General features: G+C 41.4%; 1 protein-coding gene across 1 annotated transcript in view; it reads right to left on the reverse strand.

Moving 5' to 3' along the window:
- Positions 1 to 13,728, reverse strand: part of LOC138353041 (nephrin-like) — a 142,437-nt gene that overhangs the window by 83,445 nt on the left and 45,264 nt on the right. Inside the window, exon 3 of the mRNA XM_069305678.1 lies at positions 5,869 to 6,020. Within this exon, the coding sequence (XP_069161779.1) occupies positions 5,869 to 6,020 (152 nt within the window). The remainder of the gene's footprint in view (positions 1 to 5,868; positions 6,021 to 13,728) is intronic.

Below are 13,728 nucleotides of genomic sequence, written 5' to 3' on the forward strand. Positions count from 1 at the left end.
TTTTTCAGTTATATCGTACTAAGACTAGGGAAAGGATAGGTCCATTAAAAACTGAGACAGGTCAAATAACAGATAGTGATGAAGAGATGAGTAGTATTTTTAATAAATATTTTGTATCTGTATTTACTAAAGAGGAACTTAACAATATGCCTTCAGCCGAACAAGTCTATGTGGGTGGGGACGAGGACAGGTTGACGAGTTTAGCAGTTACCAGGGAGGATGTTCTTAAACAAATAGTAAAACTCAAACCAAACAAATCCCCAGGGCCGGATGAAGTGTTTGCTAGGGTGCTTAAAGAATGCAAAGAGGAGCTTTGTGACCCACTGTCAACCATATTTAATAAATCAATAGAGTCAGGCAGAGTGCCAGAGTTTTGGAAAGTTGCTAATGTGATACCAGTTTTTAAGAAAGGAGATAGATCACTTGCGTCTAACTATCGACCAATTAGCCTAACGTCTATTGTGGGAAAGTTACTCGAATCTATAATAGCAAATAAAATTCGTCTTCATCTTGAAAAACATAAATTAATAATTGAGTCGCAACATGGTTTTATAAATGGCCGTTCATGTTTAACAAATTTGTTATCTTTTTATTCTAGCATTGTTGAGGCAGTTGATAGTGGTAAGGATTGCGATGTTGTATACCTTGACTTTAGCAAAGCTTTTGATACAGTGCCACATGAAAGACTGATTAGAAAAATAGAGTCTCATGGTATTGGGGGTGCTATATTAAGCTGGATTAGGGCATGGCTATACCAAAGGAAACAGAGAGTTAGTATAAATGGAATCAAGTCAGAGTGGGAAAATGTTGTAAGTGGAGTGCCTCAAGGCTCTGTCCTGGGACCTCTGTTGTTTATAATATATATAAATGATTTAGATTCAGGTTTGAGTAGCAACATTTGCAAATTTGCCGATGATACGAAAATCGGTAGGGAAATTAATTCGGAGGAGGACTCACTATCACTTCAAGTTGATCTAGATAGGGTTTTGAAATGGTCAAAGGATTGGCAGATGCAGTTTAATGCTGATAAATGTAAAGTTCTGAGGTTAGGTAATGATGATTTTTTTTTTTTTTTTTTTTTTTTTTTTTTTTTTTTTTTTTTTTTTTTTTTTTTTTTTTTTTTTTTGGGTCAAATTGATTGGAAAGGCTTGGGTATGGGGTGTGGGCCGGTCTTGGAGCGAGACATGAACCCAGCGATAGGTGACTTAAATGGGGATTTCGATGTGGATTCAATATATAACTTATTTAAGAATATTCTAAACAAAGCACAGGAACGTAGTATACCATACAAATTGAATAGATCGTATACTAATGACCCAAAGTGGATAACAAAGAATTTGAAGAACCTTATAGGTAAAAAGAGAGCTTGGTACAAAAGGATTAAAAATGGGGAGGTCACTTTAGAACAGGAATTCGTACAACTGGTTAGAAATGTTAAAAAAGAGATAAGGAAAGCAAAAAGAAACTATGAAGTTCGCATAGCAGGGCAAGCAAAGACAAATCCTAAAGGGTTTTTTCAGTTATATCGTACTAAGACTAGGGAAAGGATAGGTCCATTAAAAACTGAGACAGGTCAAATAACAGATATTGATGAAGAGATGAGTAGTATTTTTAATAAATATTTTGTATCTGTATTTACTAAAGAGGAACTTAACAATATGCCTTCAGCCGAACAAGTCTATGTGGGTGGGGACGAGGACAGGTTGACGAGTTTAGCAGTTACCAGGGAGGATGTTCTTAAACAAATAGTAAAACTCAAACCAAACAAATCCCCAGGGCCGGATGAAGTGTTTGCTAGGGTGCTTAAAGAATGCAAAGAGGAGCTTTGTGACCCACTGTCAACCATATTTAATAAATCAATAGAGTCAGGCAGAGTGCCAGAGTTTTGGAAAGTTGCTAATGTGATACCAGTTTTTAAGAAAGGAGATAGATCACTTGCGTCTAACTATCGACCAATTAGCCTAACGTCTATTGTGGGAAAGTTACTCGAATCTATAATAGCAAATAAAATTCGTCTTCATCTTGAAAAACATAAATTAATAATTGAGTCGCAACATGGTTTTATAAATGGCCGTTCATGTTTAACAAATTTGTTATCTTTTTATTCTAGCATTGTTGAGGCAGTTGATAGTGGTAAGGATTGCGATGTTGTATACCTTGACTTTAGCAAAGCTTTTGATACAGTGCCACATGAAAGACTGATTAAAAAAATAGAGTCTCATGGTATTGGGGGTGCTATATTAAGCTGGATTAGGGCATGGCTATACCAAAGGAAACAGAGAGTTAGTATAAATGGAATCAAGTCAGAGTGGGAAAATGTTGTAAGTGGAGTGCCTCAAGGCTCTGTCCTGGGACCTCTGTTGTTTATAATATATATAAATGATTTAGATTCAGGTTTGAGTAGCAACATTTGCAAATTTGCCGATGATACGAAAATCGGTAGGGAAATTAATTCGGAGGAGGACTCACTATCACTTCAAGTTGATCTAGATAGGGTTTTGAAATGGTCAAAGGATTGGCAGATGCAGTTTAATGCTGATAAATGTAAAGTTCTGAGGTTAGGTAATGATGATAGAGTTACAAGATACGAGCTAGATGGTGTTGTGATTGCGAAGTCGGATTGCGAAAGGGATCTGGGAGTTATGATTAGTAAGAATTTAAAACAAAAGGATCAATGCATAAATGTTCGTAATAAGGCAAATCGGACACTTGGATTTATTAATCGCAGCGTTAGTAACAAGACACCTGGTGTGGTTCTCAAGCTATATCTTGCTCTAGTTAGGCCCCATTTAGATTATGCAGTTCAGTTTTGGTCGCCATATTATAGAATGGATATAAATTCACTTGAACGTGTCCAGCGTAGGATGACTAAGTTAATTCCCCAAATTAGAAATCTTTCATATGAAGAAAGATTAACAAAGCTTAAGTTGCATTCACTGGAAAGGCGAAGAGTTAGGGGCGACATGATAGAGGTTTACAAGTGGGTGAATGGACATAACAAGGGGGATATTAATAGGGTATTAAAAGTATCAACACAGGACAGAACACGAAACAATGGGTATAAATTGGATAAGTTTAGATTTAGGAAAGACTTGGGTAAATACTGGTTCAGTAACAGGGTTGTTGATTTGTGGAACCAATTGCCGCGTAACGTGGTGGAGGTGGGGTCCCTCGATTGTTTCAAGCGCGGATTGGACAAGTATATGAGTGGGATTGGGTGGTTATAGAATAGGAGCTGCCTCGAATGGGCCAATAGGCCTTCTGCAGTTACCTTTGTTCTTATGTTCTTATGATAGAGTTACAAGATACGAGCTAGATGGTGTTGTGATTGCGAAGTCGGATTGCGAAAGGGATCTGGGAGTTATAAGAACATAAGAACATAAGAACAAAGGTAACTGCAGAAGGCCTATTGGCCCATACGAGGCAGCTCCTATTCTATAACCACCCAATCCCACTCATATACTTGTCCAACCCGTGCTTGAAACAATCGAGGGACCCCACCTCCACAATGTTACGCGGCAATTGGTTCCACAAATCAACAACCCTATTACTGAACCAGTATTTACCCAAGTCTTTCCTAAATCTAAACTTATCCAATTTATATCCATTGTTTCGTGTTCTGTCCTGTGTTGATACTTTTAATACCCTATTAATATCCCCCCGGTTATGTCCATTCATCCACTTGTAAACCTCTATCATGTCACCCCTAACTCTTCGCCTTTCCAGTGAATGCAACTTAAGCTTTGTTAATCTTTCTTCATATGAAAGATTTCTAATTTGGGGAATTAACTTAGTCATCCTACGCTGGACACGTTCAAGTGAATTTATATCCATTCTATAATATGGCGACCAAAACTGAACTGCATAATCTAAATGGGGCCTAACTAGAGCAAGATATAGCTTGAGAACCACACCAGGTGTCTTGTTACTACGCTGCGATTAATAAATCCAAGTGTCCGATTTGCCTTATTACGAACATTTATGCATTGATCCTTTTGTTTTAAATTCTTACTAATCATAACTCCCAGATCCCTTTCGCAATCCGACTTCGCAATCACAACACCATCTAGCTCGTATCTTGTAACTCTATCATCATTACCTAACCTCAGAACTTTACATTTATCAGCATTAAACTGCATCTGCCAATCCTTTGACCATTTCAAAACCCTATCTAGATCAACTTGAAGTGATAGTGAGTCCTCCTCCGAATTAATTTCCCTACCGATTTTCGTATCATCGGCAAATTTGCAAATGTTGCTACTCAAACCTGAATCTAAATCATTTATATATATTATAAACAACAGAGGCCCCAGGACAGAGCCTTGAGGCACTCCACTTACAACATTTTCCCACTCTGACTTGATTCCATTTATACTAACTCTCTGTTTCCTTTGGTATAGCCATGCCCTAATCCAGCTTAATATAGCACCCCCAATACCATGAGACTCTATTTTTTTAATCAGTCTTTCATGTGGCACTGTATCAAAAGCTTTGCTAAAGTCAAGGTATACAACATCGCAATCCTTACCACTATCAACTGCCTCAACAATGCTAGAATAAAAAGATAACAAATTTGTTAAACATGAACGGCCATTTATAAAACCATGTTGCGACTCAATTATTAATTTATGTTTTTCAAGATGAAGACGAATTTTATTTGCTATTATAGATTCGAGTAACTTTCCCACAATAGACGTTAGGCTAATTGGTCGATAGTTAGACGCAAGTGATCTATCTCCTTTCTTAAAAACTGGTATCACATTAGCAACTTTCCAAAACTCTGGCACTCTGCCTGACTCTATTGATTTATTAAATATTGAGTATTATGATTAGTAAGAATTTAAAACAAAAGGATCAATGCATAAATGTTCGTAATAAGGCAAATCGGACACTTGGATTTATTAATCGCAGCGTTAGTAACAAGACACCTGGTGTGGTTCTCAAGCTATATCTTGCTCTAGTTAGGCCCCATTTAGATTATGCAGTTCAGTTTTGGTCGCCATATTATAGAATGGATATAAATTCACTTGAACGTGTCCAGCGTAGGATGACTAAGTTAATTCCCCAAATTAGAAATCTTTCATATGAAGAAAGATTAACAAAGCTTAAGTTGCATTCACTGGAAAGGCGAAGAGTTAGGGGTGACATGATAGAGGTTTACAAGTGGATGAATGGACATAACCGGGGGGATATTAATAGGGTATTAAAAGTATCAACACAGGACAGAACACGAAACAATGGATATAAATTGGATAAGTTTAGATTTAGGAAAGACTTGGGTAAATACTGGTTCAGTAACAGGGTTGTTGATTTGTGGAACCAATTGCCGCGTAACATTGTGGAGGTGGGGTCCCTCGATTGTTTCAAGCACGGGTTGGACAAGTATATGAGTGGGATTGGGTGGTTATAGAATAGGAGCTGCCTCGTATGGGCCAATAGGCCTTCTGCAGTTACCTTTGTTCTTATGTTCTTATTCACTGGAAAGGCGAAGAGTTAGGGGTGACATGATAGAGGTTTACAAGTGGATGAATGGACATAACAGGGGGGATATTAATAGGGTATTAAAAATATCAACACAAGACAGAACACGAAACAATGGGTATAAATTGGATAAGTTTAGATTTAGGAAAGACTTGGGTAAATACTGGTTCAGTAACAGGGTTGTTGATTTGTGGAACCAATTGCCGCGTAACGTGGTGGAGGTGGGGTCCATCGATTGTTTCAAGCATGGGTTGGACAAGTATATGAGTGGGATTGGGTGGTTATAAATTGAAGCTGCCTCGTATGGGCCAATAAGCCTTCTGCAGTTGCCTTTGTTCTTATGTTCTTATGTTAAGAATTAGTGATGTGAAGAGATGATATACTCACGAGGGGCGTGGTGGCCGCGAGCTGTCGGCCGGCCAGCCACCACTGTACCTGGGGCTCTGGGGACGCTCCCACCACACGACACCTGAAGGTGGTCTGCTGGCCCCCGCTCACCCACTCCCCAGGGGCCTCCAGCCTCACCTCCAGCGGCGGCACTGTACGGGGGAGAGACGGAGAGGGAGGTGTGAATATTATAGTTTACCGTGCTGGTGAACACGTATTCAATGCCATCATAAGAGAAAGAAAACGGGCAGAGAAAAAAACGGACAAGGAAATAGAAAACGACATAAGGAATTCTGAAACATTATAAGAAATACATAGTCAATAAATAATATGAAGAGAACAATGCCAATAACATAACATTAGAATACACCGAGAGTAATAACACCAACGTGATGTGTCAATGTGAAAATCCATAAGAGCCGTGATGAGGACTTGAACCTATGAGGTGGGTGTTCCCACGTACACGCCCTAGTCTGCTAGACTGCGACATGGTATAAGGCGTTCTACTGAACACACAAGGGTTTCCTGAGGCTTCCACTAAAGCCGGACCCCCCTCCCTATGTCATCCAGGAATGTTCTACCTCTGATTAGAGTGCGTGGGAACACCCACCGCATAGGTTCGAACCCTCATCACGGCTCCTATGGATTATAACACTGGAATGCAAATGGAAGGCTGTTTTTCTCTCTAGTATACTGTTGAAATATAAAAGTTGGCATCTCTTATATTTTAAAATACTTACTGAAATAGTGATACCCACTGATATTATTTCATACTTCTGTAAAGAAAAAAATCAATTATTTGTTTTCCAAATAAGTACTTTGATATATTGGCTCCATATGGTAACACTGCTTGTCAAATTTAAGGTTATTTTCCAACCTAAATATGGTACAGGATTTATCATAACAGTAACTACCATTTATTTAACTTACTCAAAGAAGGCCTGCAATGTTGAACTATAACACTCAATAAACCAAAGAAGGTTCCATTAACCTGTAAGCTGACTCCATGTGCAGCCTTATGAACATATAAGCCACTTAACAAATCGTTGCACAAGATCTCAATATATCCAGCACCGCAGGTAAGGTTATTATGAAGAGAAAGCATTAAGTCAGCAAGACGTCATATCTCTAGGACAGGATATGAGGAGATGGCGCAATGATATGAGAACGAAATGAAGGAATGGTTCCTAACCACATGGACGATCGAGGACCGAACGCTGGCCCATCTCGAAGCAAGGTAGTCGCATTTGAGACCATTCTAAGTCGACTGGCCCGAAAAAGGAAACATTCATAGCGTGTCGGGCAGAAGAGGAAAGTCACGGAAATAATGGGTGTCTCTCCCTGACCACGTGAAAGGTATGAAAATGGGTGAAGCGGGACTGGGGAGGAAATAGGTCTGGTGAAATAGGTGCATATCGGTCCATTGGGGTTGGGGGGAGGGGGGTATCATCTGGAAAACACTTGAGTCGTTGATGCGTGATGATCCAGCTGCTTTTCCTGGGAGAAGTATTACATGGCAGAGCTATCAAGTCATTTTGCTGAGGTATTGTGAGTGTAGTTGACTCTCTTCATACTATTGTGGGGATATGGCATGTGCTATCATGTGTACATGAGACATTGTGATATCATGTGTAATTGAGACATTGTGATGTCATGTGTACATGAGACATTGTGATATCATGTGTACATAAAACACCGTACTATCATGTACACATGAGACACTGTGCTAGCATGTGTATATGAGACACGATGCTATCATGTGTACATGAGATATTGTTCTATCATATGTACATGAGATACTGTGGTATCATGTGTATAGGAGACATTGTGATATCATGTGCACATAAAACACCAAACATTTACACATGAGACACTGTGCTATCATGTGTACATGAGATATTGTTCTATCATATGTACATGTGACATTGTGCTATAGTGTGTATAAGGGACACTACTATAGTGTGTATAAGGGACACTACTAAAGTGTGTATAAGGGACACTACTATAGTGTATATAAGGGACACTACTATAGTGTGTATAAGGGACACTACTATAGTGTGTATAAGGGACACTACTATAGTGTGTATAAGGGACACTACTATAGTGTGTATAAGGGACACGACTAAAGTGTGTATAAGGGACACTACTATAGTGTGTATAAGGGACACTACTATAGTGTGTATAAGGGACACTACTATAGTGTGTATAAGGGACACGACTATAGTGTGTATAAGGGACACTACTATAGTGTGTATAAGGGACACGACTATAGTGTGTATAAGGGACACTACTATAGTGTGTATAAGGGACACTACTATAGTGTGTATAAGGGACACTACTATAGTGTGTATAAGGGACACTACTATAGTGTGTATAAGGGACACGACTATAGTGTGTATAAGGGACACTACTATAGTGTGTATAAGGGACACTACTATAGTGAGTATAAGGGACACTACTTTAGTGAGTATAAGGGACACTACTATAGTGTGTATAAGGGACACTACTATAGTGTGTATAAGGGACACTACTATAGTGTGTATAAGGGACACTACTATAGTGTGTATTAAGGACGATGTGTAGTCATAGGTGTTGTGAGCGATGTTTAAGAATGTTTATAAGAATGTTGATGATGCAGAGTAAGGAAGCGTCTGATCCAACACAAGACTCATCACCATCAAGCGTCATAACAAAATATTGTTTTACCTAACTTGAAGCCTTCGAGCCTTAACCTTATGAGAGCAAAGTCCAGAAAATGTCAATATTCCGATGCTTTAAACTGAACTGAGAGCATGATATATTTACGGTTTGGTCTATTCCTTAAGAAAACCCCACCTATCAGGGCAGAGGGGCGGTTGGGTATTGTGCGGAGGTTGTTTGTCTATTCTCTATTATTCGCAAAGTTAGTTGTGTTGCATTGTATATATGACATATTGACTAAGACCAATAGATGATGTGACTGAGTGGTAGAATGGGACTGTGAGCATCTTGTCTCTGTGTGAAGATGCTGCTCACTGACCCCAGCCACACACCAGGAGATGTTGCTCACTGACCCCAGCCACACACCAGGAGATGTTGCTCACTGACCCCAGCCACACACCAGGAGATGTTGCTCACTGACCCCAGCCACACACCAGGAGCTGTTGCTCACTGACCCCAGCCACACACCAGGAGATGTTGCTCACTGACCCCAGCCACACACCAGGAAATGTTGCTCACTGACCCCAGCCACACACCAGGAGATGTTGCTCACTGACCCCAGCCACACACCAGGAGCTGTTGCTCACTGACCCCAGCCACACACCAGGAGATGTTGCTCACTGACCCCAGCCACACACCAGGAGATGTTGCTCACTGACCCCAGCCACACACCAGGAGATGTTGTTCACTGACCCCAGCCACACACCAGGAGATGTTGTTCACTGACCCCAGCCACACACCAGGAGATGTTGCTCACTGACCCCAGCCACACACCAGGAGATGTTGTTCACTGACCCCAGCCACACACCAGGAGATGTTGTTCACTGACCCCAGCCACACACCAGGAGATGTTGCTCACTGACCCCAGCCACACACCAGGAGATGTTGTTCACTGACCCCAGCCACACACCAGGAGATGTTGCTCACTGACCCCAGCCACACACCAGGAGATGTTGCTCACTGACCCCAGCCACACACCAGGAGATGTTGTTCACTGACCCCAGCCACACACCAGGAGATGTTGCTCACTGACCCCAGCCACACACCAGGAGCTGTTGCTCACTGACCCCAGCCACACACCAGGAGATGTTGCTCACTGACCCCAGCCACACACCAGGAGATGTTGCTCACTGACCCCAGCCACACACCAGGAGAGGAACAGACGACACATTCCACTATTCCTCTCGTCGTCCCCTCACCTTCTGGTCTGGTGTTTGGTCATCATATCTTCAGAGACGTTATTGTGACTCATCGTCTTTATGATTTTTACTTTTTTATTGTAAAAATTTTTCGTGTAATGAGGAAAATAGTTTGAAGATTTTTTTATGTACTGTTTATCTGGATTGTTAAACTGAAGGATTTGATAAGTTTGTGAAAGGAATATTGGTGTAAATGTGGGAAAGTTAACACTTAGGATAAGACGGTCAGGAGGGATGCTAAGCTTTAGTGGCCCAACCGTTACGGTCATAATATTTGTCTAGAAGACTTCAGCTCTGTTGTTTGCCAGACAGTGGAAGCTAATGTTTCTATTAAAGTTCTTCAGCTAATGTGTGTGGAACATGTCGGTGTTTAATTGGATGCTAGAGATGAAACTAAATATGTATTTGTGCTTTTTATTACATACTATGTAACAATTTCTGCTTCCTGAGAAGTGTCGCTCTCTGATGGGTTACGCTCTCCAGTGTATTGAAAATGGTTATTATTCTCGATAACCCTTGCTTTGACTTTTGCGCCAGACAGCTTAGTAAAGATAATAAAGATGAAAGAATGTGTCTCAAGTCTTGATAAAGAGTTGCCCGTCTTCCAGCACCTTCAAGACGACTTCTTAGACAAAGGACAAAGCAAAATTTGAGGAAAATAATTGGTATTTCAATACTTTTGAAGCATAAGGAACCAGAATAATTTTTAACTACCCAGGAACAAAAACTGTGTTAAACTGGGTTATCAGTATTACAAAAAAGAGTATTTGACATCTTGGAATGCAAGTTGTAATTAACATAATGCTTATGGTACCCAAAAGGTGCTATTAGCTCTCTCCAAAGGTGCTATTAGCTCTCTCCAAGGGTGCTATTAGCTCTCTCCAAGGGTGCTATTAGCTCTCTCCAAGGGTGCTATTAGCTCTCTCCAAGGGTGCTATTAGCTCTCTCCAAGGCTGCTATTAGCTCTCTCCAAGGGTGCTATTAGCTCTCTCCAAGCGTGCTATTAGCTCTCTCCAAGGGTGCTATTAGCTCTCTCCAAGGGTGCTATTAGCTCTCTCCAAGGGTGCTATTAGCTCTCTCCAAGGGTGCTATTAGCTCTCTCCAAGGCTGCTATTAGCTCTCTCCAAAGGTGCTATTAGCTCTCTCCAAGGGTGCTATTAGCTCTCTCCAAGGGTGCTATTAGCTCTCTCCAAGGGTGCTATTAGCTCTCTCCAAGGGTGCTATTAGCTCTCTCCAAGGGTGCTATTAGCTCTCTCCAAGGGTGCTATTAGCTCTCTCCAAGGGTGCTATTAGCTCTCTTCAAGGCTGCTATTAGCTCTCTCCAAGGGTGCTATTAGCTCTCTCCAAGGGTGCTATTAGCTCTCTCCAAGGGTGCTATTAGCTCTCTCCAAGGGTGCTATTAGTTCTCTCCAAGGGTGCTATTAGCTCTCTCCAAGGGTGCTATTAGCTCTCTCCAAGGGTGCTATTAGCTCTCTCCAAGGGTGCTATTAGCTCTTTCCAAGGCTGATATTTGCTCCCTTCAAGGGGGCTATTTGCTCTCTCCAAGGGTGCTATTTGCTCTCTCCAAGGCAGCTATTTGCTCTCTCCAAGGGTGCTATTAGTTCTCTCCAAGGGTGCTATTAGTTCTCTCTAAGGGTGCTATTATTTCTCTCCAAGGGTGCTATTAGCTCTCCAAGGGTGCTATTAGCTCTCTCCAAGGGTGCTAATATCTCTCTCCAAGGGTGCTATTAGTTCTGCCCAAGGGTGCTATCATCTCTCTCAAAGGGTGCTATTAGCTCTGTCCAATGGAGCAAATAGCACATTTGGACACCTCACAACAAAGGTGCTTCATAGTATCTTTAAGTTTCTTTCACAGATTCTTCAAGCTTCTTTCATCGAGTCTTAAAGGTTCCTTCACAGGTGCCAAAAGTTTTCTTTTATAAGTGCTTTAATATACCTTTATAAATTCTTCAAGTCCTCCTCATGGTGCTCAAGTTTCCACCATAAGAACTTCAAATTAACTTTAGTGTTCTCTAAAGTAGCCTTCATGCGTGCTTAAAATTCATATTATATTATCTGTAAGTTTTTCATAGGTGCTTCAAGTCATATAGAAAATTGTTCAAGTTTACTGTATGTCTCAACTGTTTCTTTCACACGCTTTATGTTCCATTTAGAAGACTTTAAAGTTTCCTTTATAGGTGATTCAATTTCCCTCTATTGGGTCTTATTTTGTCCTTAATAAGTTATCTTCTTGAGGTTATCTTGAGATGATTTCGGGGCTTAACATCCCCGCGGCCCGGTCCTCGACCAGGCTTCTACTTTGTTACACATCACCAAGAAGCAGCCCGTATCAGCTGTCTAACTCCCAGGTCCCTATTTACTGCTAGGTGAAAAGTCTCATCAGGGTGAAAGAAACTTTGCCCATTTGTTTTCGCCTCCGCCGGGGATCGAACCCGGAACCATAGGACTACAAGTACTGAGCGCTGCTCACTCAGCCGTCTGGCCCCCACGTTCCTTCCTGCAACCCGTTCTCACACTTTCGTATAGTCAATATTGACTTATTAAATACGTGCATATGTGACATACTCTCTTCCTGAGAGCTTCAAGTTTTCTTAATAGCCGAGCCTCAAGTTCCATTTATAAGTGCATAAAGTTAACAAATCTCATTGTATAGGAGTAGGAATCATCAGGCTGGTGTTAACTGGCAGTAAGATATATATCTGTCACAGTTCTAATTAACATACAAGATTTTCCCCCAGAACAATACATGCTAGACAGCTTGCTACCTGGCGTCCAATTACTGTTTAACGAAAAGGGCAAATGTCGGAGGAACGATTCACCAAGCAGTCCAACCCTCCCTAGGGGTTTCAACTCCGGTTCTCCTGGTTGATACCTGCTTGATGGGGTTCTGGGAGTTCTTCTACTCCCCAAGCCCGGCTCGAGGCCAGGCTTGACTTGTGAGAGTTTGGTCCACCAGGCTGTTGCTTGGAGCGGCCCGCAGGCCCACATACCCACCACAGCCCGGTTGGTCCGGAACTTCTTTTAGAAAACAGTCTAGTTTTCTCTTGAATATGTCCACGGTTGTTCCGGCAATATTTCTTATAGTCGCTGGGAGGACGTTGAACAACCGCGGACCTCTGATGTTTATACAGTGTTCTCTGATTGTGCCTATGGCACCTCTGCTCTTCACTGGTTCTTTTCTGCATTTTCTTCCATATCGTTCACTCCAGTAGAATGTTATTTTATTGCGTAGATTTGGGATCCTACCTTCCAGTATTTTCCATGTGTATATTATTTGGTATCACTTTCGTCTCCTTTTTAGTGAGTACATTTGGAGAGCTTTGAGACGATCCCAATAATTTAGGTGCTTTATCTCGTCTATGCGTGCCGTATATGTTCTCTGTATTCCCTCTTTTTCAGCACTCTCTCCTGCTCTGAAGGGGGAAGTGAGTACTGAGCAGTACTCGAGACGGGACAACACAATTCCCTGTTTACAGGGAAATCTCTTCTCTCGTTGTTGTAGCCAGAGTAACTTCCCTTCACACAGATGAAAAAGTCGTAGTAAACTACCTAGACAAAATACGACTGCGACCCGTAAACATGACAGCAAATGGACTCGGAAAGCCGGATTTTTTGAAGGAATAAAAATTGGGAAGAAAGAATTAAGTCCGTAATCCCAGGATTCTAAAAAAAAAAAAAATTTAGGTTGAGAAAATACGGTTACTGTAAATGACGTGTAAATCCTGCTACAGACGCTCGGGAAAATTGAGAAGGAAAAAAATGGGAATGAGTTTAACGAAAAGGGAGTAGGAGGGAGCCAGCAGACGTCTAAACGCTGGACAACGAGAGGGAGGGAGTAGGAGGGAGCCAGCAGACGTCTAAACGCTGGACAACTAGAGGGAGGGAGTAGGAGGGAGCCAGCAGACGTCTGGACAACGAGACAAGGAGAAAACGAGACAGGAAAAGCCTTCATAACGGGCGT

The sequence above is a fragment of the Procambarus clarkii genome, chromosome 56 (genome assembly GCF_040958095.1).
Source record: "Procambarus clarkii isolate CNS0578487 chromosome 56, FALCON_Pclarkii_2.0, whole genome shotgun sequence".
Taxonomy (NCBI): Eukaryota; Metazoa; Arthropoda; class Malacostraca; order Decapoda; family Cambaridae; genus Procambarus; species Procambarus clarkii.